This window comes from Zerene cesonia, chromosome 27, assembly GCF_012273895.1.
Source record: "Zerene cesonia ecotype Mississippi chromosome 27, Zerene_cesonia_1.1, whole genome shotgun sequence".
Taxonomy (NCBI): domain Eukaryota; kingdom Metazoa; phylum Arthropoda; class Insecta; order Lepidoptera; family Pieridae; genus Zerene; species Zerene cesonia.
The window spans coordinates 1392458-1420399 of record NC_052128.1 but is presented as its reverse complement, the minus strand read 5'-3'; the positions used below and the strand labels follow the sequence as shown (position 1 = coordinate 1420399).

The 27942-nt window shown below is 31.7% G+C and overlaps 1 protein-coding gene across 1 annotated transcript in view; it reads right to left on the bottom strand.

Annotated features, from left to right (window-relative positions):
• LOC119837503 (myosin light chain kinase, smooth muscle-like) overlaps positions 1-24946 on the bottom strand; it is a 28084-nt gene extending 3138 nt beyond the window's left edge. The window contains exons 1-5 of the mRNA XM_038363103.1: positions 24681-24946; positions 14544-14587; positions 10702-10792; positions 10033-10236; positions 189-330 (exon numbers count right to left, since the gene is read on the bottom strand). Of these exons, the coding sequence (XP_038219031.1) occupies positions 189-330; positions 10033-10236; positions 10702-10792; positions 14544-14577 (471 nt within the window). The 5' untranslated portion in view covers positions 14578-14587; positions 24681-24946. The remainder of the gene's footprint in view (positions 1-188; positions 331-10032; positions 10237-10701; positions 10793-14543; positions 14588-24680) is intronic.
• Between the last annotated feature and the right edge of the window lie 2996 nt (positions 24947-27942).

Sequence of the window (27942 nt, the reverse complement as noted above, 5' to 3'; positions counted from 1 at the left end):
GCTATAAGTATGTTTAGAATCCACATTACAATGTTGTCCTATTTACTAGTATTTAGTATTACGGTAAAATTTTTAATAATATATAATATTAATCCATTTAACAGATTAAAAAGTAAAATTTATATCAAGCTTTGCTAGTGAAGATACAATAGATTTTGTGTTTTTATTATACTTGCAATACAACATACCTTCATATCGAGATGTAGAATGTTTTGCCGATGAACAAACTCAATCCCCTCGCATATCTGTCGCATGAACACGGTGCACGCGCGTTCTGTCAACACGAAGTCCTCATCGATGACACGCTCGAATAACTCGCCACCCGTTATACTGAAACAATTACAATGCATGTCATTAAGAGTATAAACACGTTTATTTTATATATTTCTGTAATTAGACATTACCTACAACGATTGAAATATGAAAACGGGTGTCAAAATGTGTTAATCAATAAAAATCTTACGTATATTAAGAATTAAGTACCATCAACAACTTATAAGATTTAATAAATATTTATTTCGCATTATAGGTAAGTAGTTGTCAAGGTAATGCTTAAATTTTAAACTGTTTTTATTATCTCTGTTGTAGTCGTAAAAACGTAGTTTTTAACGTGTACATAATAGATAAAATTTCGGGAAAGACATGTCTTGTTCCTTGCAAACAAATATACTCTTTCTATAAGCAAACTTGTAAGAAATTAATACGTATTTTTAGATATAAATGTGAATTTATTTGAGTGTCTGCCAAACATTTATAATTATTGCTTAAAAGTATATCCAATATGACTTGAGTGTTGAGAGCTGAGAGGTGCGTATGTCTATGGCCGATGGATTGTTGGCGCCAAAAGCGTTGCAAGAATAGAACATATAAAACAAATCGGACTTTAGCTCAAAATGATTCAACTATTATTTATTTAAAGATAGTATGATACACGAATTAAAATACGTTTTTAAACTGTCTAGTTATCATTATGAACTTCCCCTTTACAATTTCAATAAAATCAATCCTATAAATTGATGAATACACATTTGATTGGAATTCGTAACGTAGCAGCGATAAACTAAAATCATGAAGTCGTTTAACTGGTACAGACAAAGTAATAATAAACGGGTAGAGCCTCTAGCGAAAGTAGCTTGATAAATAGATACGAGGCTGATTCAAGGTTGATTCCACACGTTTGCTTGTCGCTTTCACCATGCTTGGCATTTTGCGAGTACAGCCCACGTCCTTGCGTTCAAAAAAGAACAAATTAGTTAGACTGACAGTATCACCACAGGTAATATAAGACTATACTACTACTGTGATACGTAGTCACAGTAATTTTGGAAGGTGTCAATGCGTAATAACCGATCGATGGACAATAATTTTAGTCCACGACTTTTTGTCAATAGAAATGTTAAATATTGTCAGTTGCACATGTATGCGGTCGTTGGATTCGTTTAAATATATAGATAAGACGAAATATATTTTAAATATCAGGTTGGACATTTCAATATATTCAAATAAAACTGTTTGCGCACCTGGCGTGCTGTCTACATGACTCTAGGTCATTTTTTTATAAAATATACTTAAATTATTAATTTAAAGAGGATAATTTTCTTATAAAAAACAAACTTTATAATCTCGGTAAGGGAGGTAAATATAATTAATATATTATATAGGTATTGATTGATCGGAAGCCATTTCAATAATTATTGATGCTTTCCTGCACACGCTTTAAAAAATTAAAAAACACAAATAAGCGGATTTGTTTACACTTCACTTGCATTATAGGTGCTTTCAACTGCCCACGGCAAAGAGTTTAGTGCCAACACTTTTACGTGCATTACGCTAAGTCAAAGGTTTAAAAGCGCTGAATGAATGGACTCGTGTATATATATTTGCCTCTTTGACGTCACACAGTGAGTTTGGACGTATTAAAGAATTTATTAGTAAAATATTTTTATAAACGCTGCGTCAATGTAGTATTGCCGGAGTCGATCAGTTTTTGCCCACGTTTATTATTCAGCCCGATTTGGTTGGTGGAGTTGCATGTTGCATTTGTTTGGTTTTAGATGTTAGTTTCAGACTAAGAGTTTGTATCGATGAGCTATAATTTTATTTGGTTGCAGTTTTTATTGAAATAAATAATTTGTGTTACAAAATATGTGGAATGAATGGTAATGACTAATACCACATAATTCTTAGAGCTTGTACATGTAACATAAAGAATGTATTATAACTCCTTTGTGGCGGCTAATTTAATAGCCTATGAAAATAGTTACCAATATTATGTACAAAATCTGTTTTAATTATTGTCTTTTTGATAATAATAAAACTAACAACGATCTCACAAATATATTAGCCACCATGTAAAAATAAAAAATAATTGGCGTGTGTTTTGTGAATCTTAATAGACTATATCGCTGCCAAGCCTTTAGAGTTTATAACAATAATTATAGTACAGGAGACTCACGCCAAAATGATCCGCACAAAAAATCACCTAGCTAAGAATCTTTCCTTATGTTTATTCAAATGACACCTGTTTCAACTCAAGTACAATGTTCCTCGCTTTATATTCAAGTTGCGAACCGTGGCTGAACGGAAAGGAACCATTTAAGTATCTGTAGTACGCACAATGACTCTTCATTTGGTAGATATTCAATTCTATTGTTTATGGAATTTTCTATTGCTTCACGGGTTCGAAGATAAGGTTCAATAACTTTTTGTATATACGTATGCATAACTATATGATTTATGCAATTAAATTGTACACAAGTGAATGTTAAAGATATGCTTGATATTTTCTGTTCGTATTTTTATGAAACTAGTTAGTTTATATTTTTTAGATATTCATCGAATTGTATGAAGAGTTTTTAAAAATAAATATTTGGCTCAATTGCAGTTACTTACATAATTTTTGGTTTTATTTTTAAAAGCATTGTGGGAAACCTTAAAGTGTATACTTTTAACAATAATAATTGTTATTCCTATTTATTTACAGCCAAAGATCTTCACCCACATCTTCATCATAAATCAGTTTCTTTTATATGAAAGAATTGAAAGTCTATTAATGGACTCAGACTTAAATAATGTCAATGGCCACTACACTTTACTGTACATTGTTTTTAAAAGTATATCGATTACAACTAGTGCTTTTTAGATGAAAGTTTGAAATAAGTGGTCTTCAATACTGAACAGTTTGGAATGAAGGTTCATGTAAAAATTAAATAAAATGTCTTTAAATTTTGCGTGGTAGATATACGCACCCAAAATAATCTGAACATTATAAATGTAAGTTATTTTTGTTCTCATTACTGTTTCTTTGGGAATAGGCATTTTATAACTGAAGCGATGTCGTCAAACATTAAGTGCCCCCGTTAGGGTTGTCAAAAAATGAATCTGTCTGATCATGTACAATTTTATAATTATATTTAATACTAACTGCGAGCCTGCGCCCCGCGGTTTCACCCGCGTAAGTCCGTATCCCGTAGGAATATCGGGATAAAAAGTTGTCTATATGTTACTCCAGTTGTTCAGCTGTCTATGTACCAAATTTCATTGCAATCAGTTCAGTAGTTTTTGCGTGAAAGAGCAACAAACACACACATCCGTACAAACCATTCGCATTTATAATATTAGTAGGATTAGTAGAACAAACTCCTACGTTTAATCGGTTGAACCGTGCTGCCAAACACAAAACCATTTCTTTCCGGAATGTTTCCGTAAGTGGCTTGTCTGAGAATTATTTATTTTAGTAATGACGCAATGAAAATGAAATGAACTTTGCGTATCGCCTAACCTAGCGATGTGTTTTGGTGGTGTATTTACAATTGGTAAAGTTTATTATAGTATATAGAATTTGAAAAAAGGTCTTGCTAAACCTTAGTAAAATAAAATTTCGCAGCCCTACCCTTGCCAGATATTACGGCGTACGCGCATAGTTGGCGCGATGCCATTCGCCACCATCCAGATGTTAGCGAAAAATGGCTGTCTTTGTAGTTTACACAAGTGTAGACGTAATCATTTGCAAAATATGCAATTAACGTAATTAAACACGGATCATTAATTTTTATGGCGCGGGTTCAATTTTTTATTGTGTTCGCCGGTCGTCGTTTGTTATCGCACTGATGAATTGTTTTTGATCGAGCAAATTTTTCTTCGTGTACACACACAGTAACAGTCTAGGGTTATATCTTATAAAAAAACTCTTGCTATTCCTCAAATAAGCAAAGGTAGATTGAAAAAAGGAGTCAAGTTTTTATCGTAAATCAAAAGTGAACTCCAGACAATATGACTAAGAACATATAGACAATTCGTAGATCAAAAATTATTTAAAAGTTAAATAATATAATGGAGAGAGCAGCTGCTAAACAGCTGATCAAATTTTAAAGAAATATTCGTGTATGCAAGATGATCTCACCATCTAGAGTTAGCCTATAGATGGCTTATAATTCTGATATGATACGATCAGAAAGGATCATAAAATGATTTTATCCTTATTTAATTTCAGTTAAATGAATGCAAGTGTATGTACATTTAGTATGTAGATGGCGTCACGACCCGTGGTTCTAAAAATTCCACAATACACAAAATATTTTCGTGAGTCACTCGCTCCCAAAAACGGTAAAATGGAAAAGTACATTACTGTTAAGCAAACTGTGGTTAGCGGTCCACCGCAATGATGAGTTAACGACATTGACATTAGTCTTCGATACGTATACAATACACAACTCTATATCACAACAGATATGGTTGGAAACACCTTGATAATTATGATTAGAATCTTATAGGCTATTAGTTCTATATCGTTATTAAAGTTGGTTTCCAAATTACCATATCTCTTAAAATACATACCTCGTTTGTATCCTAATGTTTCGCAAGATAAAAGATGATGTTTTGGGAAAGTTCTTAAATCATTTTCTTTTAAATTTGTCTCTTTACTTCACTTTTAATAATGTTTTAGGTATTTCTAGTGTTTTTTGATACTGATATTATTTTCTACTTTTATATAGTTCCATTCCACGCTCCGTCTCAAATTATATCTGTACCAAATTTTATCCAAATCGATTCAGAGGTTCATGCGTAAAGCAGAGATAGGGACAGAGAGGAACAAGAAGGGATAGAGTTATTTTCGCATTTATAATATTATTTATAGTATTAGTTCGTAATATCTTAATTATTTTCAAATGATTTAAATGAAATCAATGCATATATCATTATAGGTAATTGTTAATATAAATTCTGTACTAAGTACCAAATTACAAACAAGTTTTAATTATGTTTTTGCGATGTCATTTGTAACAAATTAATTGCAACGGTAATAGTATGATCTGTATTAAGTACACCAAAATTCGTGAGTATTTTATATTATCAAGGGACTGAATATGTATAAGAAGTAACATAACTTGACGATATAATGTTACTTGGTAATCCTGAATACTCTATTGCTATAGGTATATATATTGAGGATCCATTAACGTCTCTACTTCTACATGTTGCCGTGATCCATTATTTTAGGGTTGCCACACGAGCATTTCAAAAATACTTAAATTTTCGCTTTTGAACAAGCGGGAGCAGAGACCATTTACAATGCAGCGCCAGTAAAATTATGTGTACACATGAAAAAAGGAATCAATCTCGTTGAAACTACTGAACGGATTTTGATGAAATTAGGTATGACTTGGGTACTTTTTAAGGATACTTTTTATCCCGATTAAATTCTCCGTTGGTATAAAAACAGGAATCTAGATGTCCGAGCGGAGCCGGGACTAGCGTCTAATTAGTTATAAAATATTTACACCGCAGTGACTCACAAAGTTATTTCTTTCAAGGGTAAAAATTTGTTTGAGGTAACCCTGAATTTACAGTTCCTAATGGAACGCGAAAACGTCATAATTTTATTAATGAAGTGGCAGAGAGCAATAAATCTCTGGCAACACGAAATATTTTATCATCAACTCAGGAGCACGTGTAACATTTAGCGTAGGTGCAATTACCAGAAATGAATTAAATATGATTTATTGAATCGATTCTGAAATAGTCATATGACATGAATTCCTGAGGAATTCGTGTGGACAACGTGCTTAATTGTTATTGCTTTAGTGGCCATATTTGTTTTGGGAAATTTATTTATTGCGAGGTATTGTTTTAAAAACAAATGTATGCTGACACAAACCTTGCACAAAGTGTTATCCCGGACCATTAATTTTTAATCCTCCATCCTCAAAATCTTTTACAATTTTTTTTTTTGTTTTAGGAACATTCTAATTATTATAAAATCGCGTATCACATAGAATTATGCGCCAAGTTTGGGTATTACCATTTTCCATTATTCAAAAAGCTGCATAGGGCCATCTTTTCTTGGCACTTTAGTCATTTGTTTATAACATATAAATAACTCATGAATGATCTAGTTGCTTGTGAGAATGAGGTCGATATAACAAACATGGCGACAGGTGTATCCCCACCCACATCAGATTAATGGCAAGGAATTCCCTTTCCGCTAATGATATTTAATTAGGAGATTGCTGAGATAATGAGTGAGAACTATCAACTGGAAGAGCAACTCAGAATATTAAAATTAAATAATTCGGATTGTAATTAAAGACGCAATGTGTTTCTGAACATAATTGTTTATCAAAACCATGTATTTAACATCTAATGAGGTATCGTTTATTTACAATACAGATAAACAAAATTTTAAATTCATACTTTAAAACCATACTTAAAATATAGTACTTTGTTTAAACTTTTAAAAAATTCTGAAACGTTGGCATTATTCTTAATAAAACATTAAACCAACAACTTAGCTGTTAAAGTGATCTTGATAGGTACAAATTATAAACACTAATAACAAATAGATATTGGGGATAATAGTGACAACAGAAAACAGTATTAATTCCAGTGTGGAAATGTGATGGAGCTAGACGACCTGTAAAGCTCTCTCTTTTTCTCACACTGGAATTAATACTGCTTTAAGCTTAACCCTGAATCGGTAATACTGCTTTACCATTATTCCGTGTCCAAAGAATTATTACCAAAACGTTAGTAATGTTACAACTTCGAATGGTATTAGAATTACAAGTAGGTACCACGTGTTTATCAAAACTAAATACACTACCAACCGAAGGGCAGTGTTGAAATTCCTTCCAATGATTCATCAACACTTACACAGCTATTGTTTATGGGTATGTTTGAAATTCCTTCCGTAGCCGTAACCTACATCAACATTTAAAACAAAACTATACACTGCGAGTTTGACTCACTAAAGTTCGGTTGAATGAATACCAAATTAGAATCGAAATCTTTGAATGCGCCGGCGCAGGTGATTCAGCAATAATTCAATCATTGTCTATAAATGTATCTATCATTAATCATTAATGTCTTTGACCTATGGTGTGTTGCGACGAACACATGTCAAAATTGTTCTAAATTATGTCTAATATTTTAAAGAGGAAACATTTGTGCTTTCATATTTTGTACGTTTGTTATGTTATCACACAAAAACTACCCGATCAATTTATAAAAAAATATTTTATTAATAGAAAGCTGCATCTTCAATGATTGACATGGACTTTATATGTTCCCCGGGCGAGGCTAGTAAGACATAAAATCAATATTTCATTTACTTCAAATGTTACTTTATATGATCTACCCATATATTATTATTATAGGCAAGGTCGTTTGTTTGTGAGCCCTGCCTTTAAATTGAACAAAATAGTATTGTTATGTATATTATTACCAATACCGAAGAAGGTTTTAAATTTGACTGAATTATTTTTCATTTAGTTTTATTACCCGGTATTGTAGGATTTCACCACGGTTTTCAACCGTTGGCGTGATTTTATAGGAAATTGTTATTTAATAAGATAATCGTTAATTACTGTGTGGAGCGATACTTCCCCTGGCTGTCGATGGCCTTTTGTCGTAAAATATGGTCATACTAATCAATAATGATGATTAAACGATGGGGATCCCTTAGTGATATACTTCGTATCAACCTCTCATAAGGTGTTTATAATGAAACAAAATTTCCCCTATTGTATAGACCTTGTACATGTCCTTAATGGAACCGGGAGCTGCGACTCTAAAAGAAAAAGACGAAGTTAAGCGGTTTTTAAACCCCTCGTTTAAGTCACAACACGGAGACGCTAAACAAAAAACAATGTACCAGGCATATTTAAACATAACTCGTCCTTCTCGAATACAATAGGGTCTCATAACTCGCTTGCAGTTATTATTCAACGACATTGCTATCCCATATAAGATATGTAATTATACATGTATCGCTTGTGTGCGTGGGTGAGCTCTTGAATCACCTGCCTCGATTTAAGATTGTGTTGCTAATTTGGTCCTCATTCAATGTTGTTAATAATAGAGTGTCGTTTTAGAAATTTGTAGGAGGTAAATCTGAGAAGTTGATTTAGAAAGCTGAGTCGGCGACATACGATTCATACACGTAAATTTTCGAATATTCTGGTCTTAAATGTAGAATCTTCCACGAAAAAAGGGATGGAGGAAGTTTGAAGACAGAAGACTGAAGTAAATAAAACTATTTGGGTTTCTTATATAGTTCGTTTTATCGTCCAATATAATGCTTAATGGTTTTAAATTGAGCTTTATGCAAATTGTAACAACTATAAAAACGAATTGTTTTCAGTACACAACCTGTAATCCCGTTCCCTACAAAACTAGTTGTTGAAGGTCGCTTTAACTTAATTAAAACAATTTGAAGCTATGGAATTAATAGAGGTCCCATGATGAAGAATGCTGTGTGAATTATCCTGTTTGTTAAGACGGATATAATTTACATAGCTTTCGTAGCTGTTGTACCAGAAAAAATGTCTTAATTGGAAAAACCACGAAGGACCTACACCTACCTTTTTGTTATTAAACTACTTATTTACAAATTTAAACTCAACAAAATATTGTGAGACGTGACTTTAAACGTTGTATTTAAGAGCTGGAAACAGGAACATTGTCATAAAATTTTTGGATAAGCTTCAAGACATCGCACAGAGCTTTCGCCTTACGTATGATACATTATTCCGTCGTAAGGGAGACCTAGAACTCTAATTCTAGGGCTCATGAGTAATGCAGTTGCTGATATAATCGCAATTCGGAAAACTGCATTGTAATTGTATTTCAGCCAAGTTCTTGACGTTTCCGTCTTCAAAATATTTAACATCACGAGATCCCACAGCCAATATCTATTTGCGCATACTACGATCGTAATTCTACACTTTGCTCACGGCTCGTGTGTGGGTTTTCTAGATTTATCATCGTTTCCGTGAGTGATAATTGTCTCTTTGGTTCGTATTTTTTATAATTTATTTTTTTTTTTATACTTATTTTTAACGGCTTCTGGATTTTAAGATAGAAAGTTGTTACACACATTAATCTGTAGATACAACAACACTGTTATGTGTCAAAATTTGCAGCAGTATTTTAAGTGGATTATTTGTGTAGGTTTAGAGATTGAGGTTAAATATAGGCAACCTTTCATGAACAATATAAGAATATAAGATTTACATATTTAATCAAATAATACCTTAACCTATTATATATTGGATCTAATTTGCTTAGTAAAATTCAATACTGAAATTACTTCTATCAGATTATCGCAGTCACGCCTGACGCCGCATTACGAAATAATGTTTAGAAGTTAAATTCGATTAGTTTCACTTCATTACACCTTTACTCGTGCTTTATACATTAAACGTAGTTTTATTATTAGAATTGTCCGGTTGAATAAAAATTGAAAAATATGGGCAATTATCTATCCATTGTCAATCACATCCACACATTTAAAATTGTTAAAATTCTCCCTCTTATAGGAGAATCTAAGACAAATAGAAATAAATTGAACTACAGTAGTTGTAGCGTATAATGCACTACAATAGTTCTTTCGTTTCAGTTTATAATGTAGTTTTTTAGATACCGTAGCTTAGCCTTTCTCTTCTTGCCATGCCCCATTCGTTTTTGCGCTTACATATTTAAAGACAACATCGTATGTTAACGGATTTCAACAATCATACAAATAATACTCACAGCTCCAACACGACGCACATGTATTTCCCCCAATCATAAGCGTCATACAATTGTATGAGCCTCGGGTGTCGCAGACGCCTCATGACCTCCACCTCGCGCTCCACATTGCGTCTCTCGTCCCTACGGTTCACGGAGACCAGCTTAGCAGCTAGTTCCAGTCCTGTACTCTTCTCCCGACATAGGTATACCGTTCCGAATTTGCCCCTGAAATGGAAAGATTACCTTAAAAGAGAGCATTTAAGCCAAAACTTCTTGACTTGTGGTCGAATTATTCAAAGATTCTAAGTGAAGGAATATTTAGAAGTTCATTATTTTACTACACAGTATCAATTTCTCAGATTAACTCTAATGGTAAGACAGTCAATTGTATAATTGGTAATGCTTTGCTTTAGGTGGATAAAGAATAAATAGAGAAAAGTAAAGTGCATCCATTCTGCCATAAAAAGTCAATTTTAAGTTTTTGGATTAGCTCTGGTAAGTATCGTGGATGTAAAACCTTAGAAAACGGAAGATAAGGGATTCAAGTAATGCATATACGTTTTTATATAGAAAGTGTATTTGATTTAAATATAGTAGAATACTCAAGTGATCCAATACAATATAAACTTCAAGTATTGTTGTTTTGTTCGATCCACTATTGTTTGTTTGTTTATTTATGCATTTTCATACCGTCCAATCTCTGACAGCATATCAAAGAAATCGTTGACATCTGTATTCCTCTTGATTGTGACATCGCGGTACTGGAACGGGGGTTCAATTTCTGCAAAGGAATATAATGTTTTTGTAAATTATTAAAAAAGACGAAAAACACTTAATATTATCTGGACAATTCTTAACAATATTATAAATGCGAAAGTGCATTTGTTAGTTTGTCTTTATTTCAAATTATAACGAAGCGATTGTAAGGTTATAATCGGTAAGGAAGTATAATCGGAAGGAAGAGACTATATTTCCCACTTATATGATTTATATGTCCCAGCTTCGCCCGGTTTGTCCCATGATTAAAAAGGGCCTCTGTCAAATTTGAATAGCAATTGTAGCTTTCTGTTAATCATGAGATTTTCATGATAAGACCAGTATTTACGAATATTACACCCCACAGATACGCAAAGTTAGAAAATTTAGCTCATTATATTAATAGAAACAACCATTTAGTATATAAATATGAAATATTGTAGACTTCTCCATAAAAAAACGAAGTGTATGTACTCCACTAAGAAGGAAATTATACCGATCCATATCACTTCAGTCACAGATATAGCTTCTTAGAAACCCAGATGAAAGTGGCCAGTGTTATATTTCTACAAGATAGTGTGACAGTTTCCGATGAACTTTTATGTACACCTTTCACATATAATTGACATTTAATAGTTAATTAATACATTAGCGAAGATGCCGGAGTAATGAGAAAAAAACTCGCGTAACAAGTTTAGAAAGTGCAAAATTGTACTGGGCTCACGGTGAGAACTGCATTGCAAAATAGATTCTCATAGATATAGGAAATTTACAATCACGACGGATTGGTGTTATCACTGGGAATATTATTTGTTTAAATCTGAAATAACGTAAACACATTTGGAAAGTTGATTTGGTTTTATAAGGAGGGCACTTTTTTATTATATAAATACTCGCTGCACGTCCCGACTCCGCCGGTTATTGACATATAGAAATTGAAATTTAAGTTGGATCAAACTGCGCATGGTGTGCAAATATGATTATAATCGGTTGAGATCGGTTAGGAGTCCACATAGACACATAATATATATTAAGAAAATTCTTGATTCAACGATTCTCTTAACTTATGTATATTGTGGGTTTTGAGAATTACCAACATACTTAGATAATACGACTGCCACGATAGTGTTTCAACTCAGAGCTTCAATTTGACAATTTTAAATAAATTCAAAGAGATTAGGATAAATTTAACATCAAGCACAAACTTTAATGATCTAATATACAAAATTGACGTGTAGCGATGTTTGTTCCTCCTACGAAACGGCCGGAAACATTTTGAAGAAATTCGAATTCATATCGGGTACCTCTGAGAAACAGCCAACATCTATTTCCCTTATCTATTCATACCCCTATATGATAAGAGGGTTAACTAAATGAATTTCCAAATAGTCCATTTTCCGAACTATTCTAAAATAGTAGCGGTTTTTTTATGTAGATGAATCGACAGTCCACTTGAATGCACTGTGCGACGTCTGGTCAAGAGCTTCAAACGTATTGAGTATTGACACAACACAGCTAAAGCATTTTGGCACGTTTTCAAGCATTCGTTTTGGGTGCAATGCGCTATCACCTTTATTCTGTTGTTTAGTCTGTTCCACGATGCTTGGGATAGTAAGTTCTAGCTTTGAAAAAGAGTTAGATCTGAGTCTGATCAGGCGACTAGTAAGTCTTTAGTAATATGTATGTATATATATAATAGTAACTTTTTATTGTAAAAACAAATTAAGTTTATCGTCTATCAATTAATTAATTCTTACGGTATAAACGGTAAAAGTCATTATATACATTCACGGAAAAAATGTTTTTTGAGGTTTATATTTAAAGTCCTATCATTAAAGTTAATTTACAAGGTAATTGATATAAGACAACATTTAGTAAACGTACCATTTAAGATTACAAATCAGAAATGACGCCTGTGCATTCGTAATAATTTAATAAGTACACAATATAATTTTACGATAGTAGGTATTGTATTCTTATGAAAGTAGCTTTCCGCCCGTGGCTTCGCCCGCGTTTAGGCTTTCACAACGGTGAAAATTGTCAATCTCTCTAACCTTCTATCTCCAGACACAAAAATTATATCATTAAATATCTCCGTTGCTAGGAGAAAGAAAGACGAACAAATATATTTTCGCATTTGTAATATGTGTAAGGTTAGTAGAGCTCGAATTTTAAATTGTAAGTACCTACATATCAAGAGAATTTTCATGATTTTGACCATATATTGAAACATGTTTAGACTATGTATATATACAACCACTTGTACGTAGTAATATGAAGTGTGTATTTTAAAGAAAACATATTTTGTTGTAATTGCAGCAGAAGTGTACGTATACTTAGAAATATTATTCATGTCAACACACTAATTATTATATGAGTATTTATAAATAAAGGTTATAGTATTCTAATGCTTTAATAAGTATATTACTAAATTAAGGTAGAAAGCGCAACAATTGACCATAATTAATCACACTATTTAATTCATAAACCCACAACACATTAGTAAGGCATACTGAAATATGTTTTGAAAATGAATGAAGCATACAATCTCGTATGTGTGTGTGTATGCGGATATGACGTGTACAGTTACAACGTAACATTACCTAAAAGTGTGTGTAAACGTGCTGGATCTCACCCAAGAAGTATATTGATTAGATAGTTTGTTTACTACATAATAACTTTGAATATAGGTATTTGAGGAGACGGTGGAATCTCCATTTGAGATTGCAATTTTATCACTACATAGTATAAAACAGTCGCGTCAGTCCCCATGTCCGTATGTATGCTTAAATCTTTAAAACTACGCAACGGATTTTGATGAAGTTTTTTTTAATAGATTGAGTGATTAATGAGGAAGGTTTATTTGTATAATAGCATCTATTAAACTACTCCAAATTGACGCGTGCGAAGCCACGGACAGAAGCTAGTATATTATATTTCTATAGAGCTACTTAATTGATCTCAACAATTTTTGTTAGTAAATGTGAAAACGCCGAAACGTCAGTTCATTATTTGGCATATTATAAAGGTTTAATTTTAATTCGTATTGTGCATATTTTAGTGTTTATAAATAAATAATAGCTCAAAAACTATTTCAGAGTAGCTCACATACCCATGAAGCAAATTAAATTAATTATTTATGATAATCATATCACCATCAATTAATATAAAGTTATACGTATATATACGCGTCGTTTGCTTATATAAAACGGACATCATATTTTCCGAGTGTTAAAGATATCTCAATAAATATGATTTACAACGATATGATTATCCAAAAAATAATTTTATAACACGCATTTTAATAAATAACGCCATGTTACAAGAAAGACAAATGTGCGCCAGTCAAATGTCAGCAAACTATAGCGAGGCGTCTGCGTCGAAAATAAAGCGGAATCCGTTCTTCTGCCAAAAATCGTGTTTTTTTTTTGTTTGTTTATTAAAACCTCGTGGACAGCCAGGGACGAGGTGATGACAAAAATGGTGTATATTATCAAATATACATTGCATTATTATAAATCGAAATAAGGTTTGTATGAGATGCTTGTTTAAATATCTTTTTAAATTTTACTGTTACTTAAGAATTGTGGTTGGATGAACATAATTTGCTTTAAACTTATCATTTAATGATCAAAATTTTTGTTCTATTGGATCGTATGAATTTTGTTTATTCGTATATAGAAAGATATAAGCAAAGGAAAGGAATGATCGATAAACTATGTTATCTAGTGATCATTTTCGAAAATATATTTTATACTGAAGAATGGTAATCTTACCTCCAACTGGATCTGATTCATCAACGTGGATCATCTCGGATAATCTGAAACAGAAACAAATTTATTAATAAATTACTATTATAATTAAACGTTTAAATATTCTTATAATTTTTACTATATTATAATTATAAATATTTTATGTAATAAATGTATTTTATAAATTACTATTATATTAAATCTAGCTTTAGGCCGGAGAAAGAAGACAGTCCTGGGGCAATACCCGTGCAGTTCCCGTTGCCGGGGAATTTTCGTAATAAAATCTATTCTATGTCTTTATTTTCATCCAATTCGTTCGTGTACTTAGGCGTGAAAAAAAAAGACAAACAGACTGAAAGAGCCATTTTCACATTTATTTCAGTAGGGATTAGTAGAACCTAGTAGTTATCTGTAATATTGGGCTTTCATAATTTCTTTAATTTGCTATTCAATAGCATAAAATTGTATATATTAAATAAATCTTTATGTAAGTAGTAACTATTCGTCCTGTATATTTCGTTTTTTTGTAAATCTTGTATTAAGTTATTGCCATTAAAAGTTGTCACCAAGAAATAAAATTTGTAGTATGTCACATTGACGTAAAATCGTGGTATACAATTAATATAAATTTTTTATTTTTCGTCCAAAACATATAAATAAATCGTTACCGTACGTGCGCGTACGATAAATGTAAAAGTAAAAATATGAATAGTAATTGGCGCCAAAAAGTTAGACACATCAGACTTTAAAAATACGCTGCATCAAGCTTTCTTACTACTATTTTCGTTTAAAAACGGCAATTTACATTTATTGTACTTTAAAAACTGACCCAGTAGCACAGTAATAAAATACTCTATTGCATTTACAACGATGTAAACTTGCTCTTGACCGACATATCAAATTTGTCTGTTTTATTTGCTAATTTATTTATTTTTTTCGTAAAAATAACAATAAAAAGACATCGCGCGCTAAATAAACAAACTAGTTTTAAAAATAGATAATGAATTAAAATATTCAGGCACCTAACAACCGATATTGTAGGTTTACATGTTTTCATTACTCTTTATATGTTTAGAGGCATTTTATAAGTGTCCAAAATGCTTTTACTGCATGACCACAACAGAAGACGCCAACAACAAACATACCTACTGAAATTATAGAATCAAGGTCAAAGCTGCTTTGTTTGTATATTTTAGACCGACATTACAGTCACTACGTTATTTTATGCTTGAATTCGGGTCATCTATTTGGGTAGCCACGGCTTGCCGCATTCGAATTATGAAGGCTTAAACCGCTTCAGACACAGATAAAATAAGAATGTGCAATTGGAATACAGATAAGAAATAATTGAATTTGTAAAGTCAAGAGTATAAAAAGTAAGTGGTTGTAGCTTGGCAGTATAGGGGTTAATTAATTATATCGGCTTCCGCTGTTTCAGGTAGTGAATAAAATAGTTTTTGCAATTAAAAATTATCAGGTTTAAGTAACTTTTTACATACAAAGACGTAAGGTATAAGATCGACTTACCGATTACATCGGTTCAGTATCATAAAAGTAGTCCGAATAAAAAATGCGTAAAAATATCAATTTCTGTTTCCAGAAGAATCATGGTTGTTCCGGCATTTTGTGATTCGTTAAAAAGAAATAATAATAAGAAACGGAGCAAGGTCGGTATGTCAGTCGGTACTCGTACGTGTGAATATGTAACGATTTTGAATTGCTCAATCGTTGTATTGTAAAAGTCACAATGTTGATGAAGAATGTACTTACGATATGGTGAAATAAGACGGCATACAATAATATGCTGGCCTGCTCTGTACACTCCATACATCTCGATAATATTCCAACATGCACATATTTTATGTTACGTTGTATACGAAATTATGCAAACCATTGTGCAATAACAGTGTATTCAATGTGGCTGCATAAAATTGCTAAATTTATGTTATTTTTAGTATCATCTACACTAATTTTAAGAGGAAACTTGTATTCTTGTATGTTTGTAACGCTTTCAATCAAAAACTACCGTACCGATTTCAAAAATTCTTTTACCATAAGAGAGCAACTTCACTGAGTGAACACATAGTATATGTACCACGGACGATGCCGGGGAGAATAGCTAGTTAGTTATAAATCTTGAAGGATATAGATTTGTATAGTTCCAATAGTATTTCATAATATAAGATAGATAGTTTGTTCTAACCTCATATTTTTCATCTATGTTCATAAAAGTTCAACTAAAATTATTAAAGTTATGACCGTGATAAAATATAATACCTTATATTATATATATACCAACGTACTAATCAAAACTACGTGTAAATCCATGTTTTTAATCATGATTATTGATTATGTTATCTCGGTATTACATTTCTTATCTACATTTATAAAAATATGCTATGGTCACCTATATTTATACAATATGCAAGTAAATATTTATATCATATCCGTATTTCGAGTTTCGACTATAAATTAATTTATAATATTAATTTTAGATTCTCCATTGTTTTTTTTTTTGTTTAATTGTAATGAAAATTTACTTTAGATTCATTCCAGATAAAGAAACTTACGATACCATTTTCATTTAAGGCCTTTAAAAAACAGAATATTAGTAAATTTTTCATAGAGTTCAATCTTTATTAAATAATCTATGACACACTGTGTTTGTAGGACCAAATAATACACAAGTTTTAGTTTATATTGATTATTGAACCTATTCATTTTTATGTACAAACAAAGTCTAATAATTCCATAGGATAAAACAAAGTCGCTTTCCGCCGCCTGTGTGTCTGTATGTTTAGATTTTTAAAATAAAATTAATCACGCAACATATTTTGATGGTGCTTTTTTCAGTTCAAGAGGAAGGCTTATATAATTGTCTTGCGATGCCGGGGCGGGTAACCAACTAATAAGACATGAAACATCCATACGTTAAAGGCAGATTTTTTATGCAAGCTTATAAGTACGCGGTACAGTCATGGCCTATAAAGAAGTCAATGCCAGGGTGTTCACAAAAAGCTACCGCCAACAAGGTCCATAGAATGCGATGCCCTGAAAACAACCGGAGACGTATGCCATACAAAAAACCGGGTCCGTATCCAGTTTGTACCGTGTTTTCCAGTAATCACTGCACCTCCAGTGATTTATATGCCTCACGTCTTATCATTCGGCTGTAAAATACACCCACGTTTTGAGAAATTCTGACTTGCTTACATGCTCTTTATTGTGACTTACAATTTGAGTGATATATTGGTAAAAACTTCCCACAAACAATACAATTGGTAAAAACTTTCTACACAACCTTCGTAGAATATGTATTTAAAAGCATTAATCTAAAATTCTATTTAAAAGACGAAATTCATAATAAATTGTTAAAGATTCCTCAAGAGACACGATACAAAAACATTTCAGGCTTACCTTAGCTACAGTTTTAGGTTTTTAAGGCATTAATTCATGCTCTATCTAAATCAGATAACATCTGTCAGGAGCTTTGTGGCTCCAAACATCATAGTACGACATAGTACGACAAATGATTATCGGCTCAGCCATTATCTAATCTTAAATTTTACATTAAACGTCTTTTAAGGGAGTTACAAATTGAACTATGCATAACATAATACTTAACTGTTTTGGTACGGTAAAATGTAATGTACCTAGGTATATACAGATTGTTCCTCAACCCAACGTATCTAGATATTTCAATCAAAGACTAACACCAATGTTAAATTGGTTCATGCAAAAATTGTCTTGGACGAACTACGCTTTCTCGAGTCAAGGTGAAATTCTTTTTATAGTGGGCGGTTGATTGTTGACTGATGGCCAAATAATTGGTGTATTATATTTTTGGTCGCCATCTTGGCTTCCGGTCTACTATTATAGATATTGATATAATAATTAATTAGATAATGTGATGATTGAAGCAATGACGCTTGAGTGAGATCTCAATGGAGAATCGAATTCTATGAACAGGGACAAGTAGTGAATAGTAGTGAAATAGTAGAAACTGTTTTGATGATAAGTTCTCGGTAATGATTAGCGAAAAAAAGTCCTATCCTCATGGAAGCAAACCATATCAATAAAGAAGTAACCTTGGAAATGGAATGATCCTGCACGTGTATTTGTCACGGAGAGATTACTTCTTAATGAATAGATTATAAACTATGAAACAAATCCCTACTTCTGCCATAAATGCGAAACCACTATCTGGTATCTGCCTGTCTGTCTCCTTTTCACGCCTGAACCATAGACCCTACCTTGATGAAATTTGGTATAATGATACTTTGAAACCTCAATAAGGTTATAGCGTAAAATACTGATTCATTACATAAAATAGAGCTTCATTTTCATATTTAATAGTATTTTGTTCTAAGTATGTATAAGTTACTTAATGATTGAAAGCAAGTTAATTATTATAACAAAAAGTTTTCCTTCCAATAGAATTATTCAGAAAGCATGCCTTAATTCATAAAATATGCACAAAACGTGCACATGGCATGCGTGTAAAGGAAACCGCCTTCATATGTTGTTTATGTTACATATTCTGTGGTGATGCTGCTAGCTGCATCTTAATGCGCTACGTCAATTGGGGTACGTCACAATTGCGCTCCATAATAGGTCGGCAGCTTCTAAAGATGACAGTAGATTAATTATCTTCATGGAATATTTTACTATCCTACTACAGAAACCAATAGATTTCATGAACACTTAGGCAGTTCTGTGTTATCTCATGGATGTTTGTGTCTATGTCATTATGATTCTTATATGACGATATATGCCTATTATATATTCAAACTTTGTACTTATTAAGGGTCGGTGACTAAACAATAATTTGATAAGTTTTCCTATTAGAATAGTATATTTAATGTCTTTTTGTTTAAGAAATATGTCTAGCTTATTGACTTATTAATTAAATATAACAAAATTGAATCCTTTATCAGCAATGTTGTAATTTAAAGATAAGTAATATAATTCCGTGAACAACGTGCAAAAGCGACACAAATGAATGACTGAATGAAGGTCAGAATTACAGAATTGGCATTCTATCAATATTTTGTGGAAAGATTATTAATTCTTCATCACCTTAAAACTGTTACTCAATTCTATGCTATTTGATGTTTAATATAGTGACCGATTTGGCTTAATCACAATGTTCATAGACATTATTGGTCTTGGCATGTCTTTTGTAAACATTTGCGATTTCATAATAGCTTAATGGGTGGTTTGTTAGTTGTTATACATATTTATCTTAAACATATGTAATTAGTGATATATTGAGATAAGTCGGTACAATTGCATAGTTTGTATTTTGCATACAAGTTAATGAAATTTTTTGTAAAACAAAAATTATTTTCGACATAATCCACGTTTTTCTTTCAAAATTATATAGGGTCTCATATCTTGCGACCATTATCTGGGGAATCTAAACATATATATATAACTTAAAGGTGACTGACTAACTTTGTTAAATTCGACCCCTAAAGGGACAAAATAGGGGATGAAAGTTTGTACCATGATAATTATAGTCAATAATAATGGTGGAACATGTTAAAACGGTGTAATTAATTTAGTATATGCATGAAAAGCTGCGGGAAAAAGCTTGTGTAGAATATACTTCAACCAGGATAATAATTAGTACCATTTTAGTGTCGGTGGTACCTAAGTACTGAAAATTATTAAAATTAAAATGTCCTTCCCACAATACGTAAGAATCATTTCTAATGGAGGATCTTATAAACAAAAAATATATTTCTTGATCTTATTACAATTACTAATCATTTTAAATTACCTCTCTCATCATGCGTTTTGATTGGCTCATTAAAAAATGGAACTGTTATCCCACTAAAATTATAACCTAAATGTCTCTAGAACGCAGAGCTGGCATTTTTGCAAGAAACCATCGCGTTGTCCCAAAAACGCAGTAATATTAACAAAATGTCAAAGTGACGAGAGAATATTTAACAATGAGCTGGAAACCTCAATGTCAAACCGGCTTAATAGAGCCCGGTCAATGAACGCTGCTTTCGAAACGAGTCGCGATAAGCCTTTACTTGAGACATTGTGTTCTTTTCGATGTTGCATACATTTTAAGTAGGTGTGAAGGTATCCACACCATCGTAAGTTCTGAAGGTCCATTATCTTCGGAAATATAGCTCTAATAATACTGATATTTAAGATACATAATCCACCTTTTTCGCCATATAAATATGCACCCATGATTTTCATGCACCCTAAAATTACAGTCTGCTCTTCTTGATGGGTTATCGCTGCGCCACTTTTTATTAAAGCTTCCTAGTTTGAGAGAGTGCGTGAACACCCATTCTGGACTATCCAATAGCAATTTTAAATATTTCAAAATTGTTTTAATTTACTTTGATCTATTAATTAACGATTCTTTTTACTTCCACAATATTCATACTACAAAGCTTAGAAACAAGGACAGAAAATATTTTGTGTTTTGATTTTTTAAGCTCTTTTTCGAAACTATTTCATCCCTCATTCTCATTCTTAATTGGTTTGATTTAAATTGCAATCTAAATTTATGATGTCACCCACATAGATGCTTGAAAGCGTAACAGACCGACAGACAGACTTTCGCATTAATAACAATACTGCATGACACTGTACAGTTACCCCTTAATTCGTTAAAAAATTCTTTAAACGTTTAAATTCTTAATTCAATAATTATACAGAAATTGTAATATTTATATATAGGTTATTACCACATAACCTTAAACATGTGTCTGTCCTTCCGTTTCTTATTTCCTTACTTAGCAATGTTTCACTTCGAATCATATTTAGTAATATGCATTATTAAGTACCTTATATGATGAATAATTTTTGTGATTGTACGCGAATCACGAAAATTGTTCATCGTGTAAACAAAATTACTCAAATTAGACTTAAGGTAAGGCTGAATTATTTATAATAGTTTATGAACCTACTTTTTGTGTTATAATTGAAATATTTTATTGGATATGTTTTCAGATTGATCCTTACTTATTACGTTTACATATTTTATAATGTATAACGTATTTTAATTGAATTTAACAATGTTCTAACTGTAGGAATTTTACTTTTTGTTTTTGGGAGACTTGTTAATATTTTTATTTTGTCTAATGACGAAAATTACAACAACAAATCAAATTGGTTTGTGATTTAGTACAGATATGTTTTATAATAAAGTAGGTTGGTAAGTAGAAAATAATCATTAATAAGTGGTGTCACTTTACAGAGCTACAGTTTACTGAAATGCAGACATATACAAGTGGTTCGTTCGGAAATAACTGTCTGGCCTTCTCACATTCCGATTGATTCTGCAGTTTTTTATATCGCGTTCGGAATCAAACGATTTTCATTAAAACATTTTAATATCCGTTGCGAAATGGTTTTATGAATAGTAGCTTTTTAGACTGAAGTCATAAAAAGTTAATAACGTTACAACTTGCACTACTCAAAGAATTGATTGAACAATTCGCACATCATTTTTGTAGATATTTGTTTAAAGTCAAGGTTAGTCTTTGCGAATACCTCTTGTATTATTTACATTTTATTAATATATGATGAAACGTAAAGTATTAATTGAAAGAATGAAACACAGTTGCCAAACTGGCTGAATCTATGAATCAATAAACAAAGATTACTTTAAATAAGGTAAGTTTATCTACATTTTCTAAAGTAAAGTTATTCTTTAAGCTATTCTTTAAGCACCGACAACCTATAAGTTACTTGATCAGTCAGATCAAATTTATAATAAAGAAAATTCGTTCTTACAGCATATGCGTTCTATAAAATTCGTCTCTTATTGGTAATACCATTTTTTTTATAAGTAGGGCGCAACACACAAGGACAAAATATTGCATATCAGATGTGAATATCATGAAAACTCATTCATCAAGGATGCAAACAAGTATGGTTGGATGCTGCTCAGGTATATTAACAAGCATGGAGAATTGGGTCACGCTTGCAACAGAGTTAATAATAATAATATTTGCGGTGAATTGGAAATACGTTTTCATCCTGACTGCTGAAAACCAATTATACTACATATAGTATACTACAATTTTTCTATATATTTTATGCACGTCAACTTAGCGAAATATATCATATCCTCTTTAAACTTTCTCTCATACAAGTACTTTCTTATAAGCACCTATCAAGTATTAAACTTATGTCTGCATCTCGTAGGTGACCTACTAAGTTTGAAATTCTATCTACATAAAAGGTTTCAGAATTGTCAATTTAATGTGAAAACTTCCGTTCCGGTTCTACATTCCCAAATAAAATAATTACCTAAGCTGAAATTGTTTAAACGCGCTCATCTCAGGAACTACTGGACCGATTTCAAAAATTCTTTCACCATTGGATGTGTACAATCTCTGACTGCTGTAGGCTATAATATACCACGGGTGGAGCCGGACAGGACGTTAGTCAGTTTAAATATATACATATTCCTTTATGTTATAAACAAGCATTGCAGTAAGAAATGCGAGTTATCTTGCAGTGTTCTGTAAGAATGATATTACCCATTGTATTTTCTATGTCGTGCAGATCGGTACAACAATAGCCACATATTATGTACCTTCAGGCAAATCTTGGCCTTGAGCTATGAAAGCACGATAATGAATTCTTAGTTATTCAATTATTGTTATAGCGTATGATTTGTAATGTTGGGTTACAATAGCAATATTAAGGTCTGTTCACCAAGTTGCTCTAGTGCTTAAAAACTCTAATAAAATACTACTCTACTTTTAAATATTCTGGTATTGAAATCATCGTTTTAGTTTGCTATAAATATAGTCATGTAATAAATATAGTTTATTTTTCGTATTTGATCCAGTCTAATAATTGGAATGACATGCTGATGCATGTCATTCCAATATTTTAATACGTCCATACAATGGATAATACATTTAAAAAGGTAGCCTATTCATTCACAAAATAGGTTTATAATATTGTTTGGATAAGATAAGTCATGGGATCGTGAGCCCTCTCCTCCTTGGCTATTTTTTTTGTGTATTATGGCTACAATATCTATTCGCGTTGCGTAGCAATAATGAAAATCTTTGGTAGCCACAACGGTATGATCTTTCTCTACGTTACTGAATTTAAATACTTAAATATAGACATATGTTTTTAAGTATAATACTTATATTTATGAATAAAATACCTACTATTCATTAGAAATTTTGAAAGAATAGAAACCGAAAGAGTACAAGAAATTCGATTACTGTGGCAGGATCACGGGTGGCCGAGAGGCTAGGCGTTGCTACGGTTAGGCAAGAAACGCAGGTTCGAATCCTGCCTCGTGATCAAATTTTTTCTATTCTTTCAAAATTTCTAATTTATAAAGCATTTCAATGCTATAAAACTAAAAATTAAAAATACCTACTATTAAATAATATAAATAGTTACCTACCCTTTATTGTTAAAACTATGGACAGTTCTGGCTAATTCATCCTTAAAACGATAACGTAATTAAAAAGTTACTAAAAATTATGAAGATTCAGTATAACTACTTACTTACTTCGTAACCCTACCATTATCTCACGAACATTACGTAGAGTTAATTTAGTGATTATAGGTAGATAATTATACCTATACGCCATACGGTGAATTTCCTAATTTTCACTACATGATAAAATAATTTGTAGCTAACTTAACGACTTCATTAATATTGAGAGTTAAGACTAATTTTCCAAAATATAACGAAATAAGAGAGGAAATGATTCATATAAAAACAAATAAAATATGGCAATCGAATTTGAGATTAACTTTTTTAATAATAATAATTTTTGTCGAAAACTGATTTGAAATTGTCAGAACTAGATAGACTAAATTGTAATGGCACCACACGTGAAGCACCAGCCATAAATAAAAAAAAACATCAAAATCCGTTCACCACGTAAATATTTATTATTAAAATTATAATTTATGAAACGCAAAGTAAGGCTATGGAATATAAGACTATAGGTATAGTGCCATGTCAATCTCTTTATACTGAGAATATCGTAGCCTCTGCATCTAACGGTTTAAAGATAACCCGGTAACACGATGTCACACAAACAGACATACATAGAAAGAGGTTTTACAAGCGACGGCCTCTCCCAAAACCCGAATGTACATCAGAAAAATTCAACTTTCGAACCATAAAAGTACACTCACCTTCTGCAACTTTATTGCATACACATTACACAGCGTCCACACAGTTTTAATGTTTTCTGAATCACAATATAAGGCAGCACATACACGATATAATAACGCACTGTCACAAAATTGTTTCGTAACACTGAACGCGACGCAAAACAAAAAAATAATATTGATGGAACGGTTACGGATTCTCTTTTTGAATTTATTTTCGCGCTCTGCCGTCGCGTCGCGAGCGCTAAGCGTGACTGACGCTGCGCAGGCGGTCGTCAGCGAATCTAATTTTATCGCGCCAGTAATACGAGATAAAGCCGTTCTTTATTGAGGAACATTTATGTTTTTTTGTTTGTTTTATATACGTGAAATCGACCGGATAGCCTTTTCGTCCAGTGCTAAGCAAGAATGAAGTTATGGTTCCTCATCCTAATATGGTATTGATAGGATCAGCATAGCACTTTTTATAACTGAAAGAATAGACGGTTGGAAACTTTAAAGTTCTGAAGTAAATTAGAATGAACAATACAAATTTATACAGTTTTAAAAATCTAAGAATTTATCAGTCTTTTTATTTCATAAATCTTTTAGTTTTGAGTTAGCTAAGATTATTTTAATTTTGAAAAACGTCTTCTTTTAAGAAATCAATGATAACTGATTTTGGAAAAGCTCTAAATAAATAATCAAAACTACAAAGTAATGTTAATTATTGTTTGGCCTGAGCCCATATTAAGGATTAATTTCACGATGCATTTTATTCTATTAAGAATTATTAAAAAAAAAAATATACATTTTCTTTTTAACTATATAATATTCGAAGAAAGTAGCCCACCGATGGCATATAAGTGTTTTGTATTACCACAGATAACATAATACTATACGTGTTACGTAGAAAACTGTAGTCGTTACAAGGTTAATAACAAACAATAATGTAATAATAAATGCTAAGGCCCTGTTCACAGAATGCGTGTTATTCACAAAATGTTTGGACTGGAATATTTTATGCGTTAAATATTTGATATTTTCCGTAATAACATTGCACAAAAATAAAACATTGACGCGTCTACAAGGTGAGGCTCAGGCGCCAGGGACATACGGAGCTTATAAATTATGAACACAATAATAATTTAACTTGTGTATTTAAAAACGTTTTTGTATATAATTTTGAAAACTGTCAAAAAGTATTGGTTTACTGAGTTATATGACGTAATATAATGATTCAAAAAGCTTTTAAAGTGAAGTTTAGAAAGAAATAAACGTTTGTGTTTTAGTGGATCAAACCTATGTAAACTTTATTATTATATCTAATGTTTAATCACTGTCGATAGTGTCGATATTTTTAAGCATCTATTTTCCATATTCATAGCCTTAAAAATATACGAACTTATACTTTAAGGAGTAGTTAAATGAGTATATAATAGTAGAAATCTATTACGTATAAATAAACTTAAAGGGTTATTGAAATCGGTTACCTTTTCTAAATGAATTTAAATATAGGCACAGGTAACATAATAATTTATTTAAATAACCACGCTTTAATGATGGAACCAACTAAATTGTCTTACTTGTTCTCATATAAGGAGACGTAAGAAAATTATTATTAAATCTATCCGCTTAAAGTGGGTCTGAATCGTGTTTAAAAGAGTTGATTACATACATACAAACACCTAGGTGAAGCGAATAAAAGCGTATAGAAAACCCATTAAATCACCAACTATTAGGTACCTTTTTCTTGTCGGCTCTTTTCTATAGAATCTGCTTTGTGAATCAGAGGAAAAAGTTTTGTGCAGATTAAATTTAAAAGTATTGAAAGAAATAAGTTTATCACTAACGTTTGTAAATTCAATTTAGAAATATATTTTCGAATGTGAATTCATTAATCTGATTATAAAGTAATAACTGGTGATAGTCATAGTCCAGCATAAATAACATGTTATGCTTATGCAACAAATGGATAATTAAACAAATGGATAAATTACCCAGAATTTAACAAATTGATAATTAATAGATAATTTTCGAATTATGATGACGTTAGACAACGGTAATGACCGTGTGGTTTTGCATTAGTCAGAGAGCCTTTTAAGTGATACGTCTGCCGATGCGAGGCGAATTCGTTATGACGCTAACCATATTTTAGTATTTATCTTCTTGATGAATATATGTTAGTCTAAAGTGTACATATATCGAATGGACAGATTTAAAATGGTATTTTCTTGTGTTTGATTTTACGCGAGTATTATACATTTAGAAATTAAAAACTTTTTAACGGATTTTAAACGCGATTTATTCATTATATTATTAACTCGACGTTTCGAAGACTTTACAGCGAGCGTGGTCACGGGGAGACCGTGACCACGCTGTAAATCGGTTTAAAATCCTTTAACATTTTTTAAATTTCTAAACAGATTTATAATGGTTTCATTCTGTCTATATCGTTTGCTCAGACTAAAAGGATTAAGAATATTAGTGACCGCCTATTTGATTCGTTTGGGGTACAATCAAGAGTTCCTAAGTTTGATTCCCGGTGGGGGCACATAAACCTCACAGATAGTATACAAGGCACTAGTAGAATACTAGTACAAGAACCGCCTTATTCTGGCAGTACAAATAAGTATGTATGTATGATGTATAAATTGTACCTGCCCAATACCCAACAAGAGGACATGGAGCGTCACACCAAGAACGGATCCAGCTTTGCCACCAGGGAGTAGGGGCAAGATGTCACATAGTCGTTAGTTGTTCACAAGGAGTTATATTAATTTTGATAAGCCGGTCTAGTTTCACACTAATATTAGTCCTTGGTATAAGAATTTTAAAGTTATAACTTCTTTGTAATTCCTATGACAAGACAGAATTTGTGGGATTGAATACGATACTCTGGTATACCAAATCACGTAGCACGTATAGTACTGTGTAATTTTCATCAAGTACGCAAGGACAGAAATCAAAGTATACCTCTTGGCAACGTTTTTTATCTTAAATCATATCAATGTGTGGGATTACAAATGGTAACAGATTTTTCTTTTTTTTTTTAACGATAGAGGTCTTCCTCAGATATTTAAAGTGTAGAGATATGGTGTAAAAAACTTAGTAGAATATTCATAGGTATTTCGAAACATATATTAGAATAAATAAATAATGCCTACGTAAATACAAACGAAAAGGTCACTTGAATTCAATTACTTACATATTTTATTTTGTATCAAGCTTTTAAGATATCCTGATAATAATCTTATTATGTAAATAAAATTAATAGTTAAGTATTACATATTGACATTTATTTATG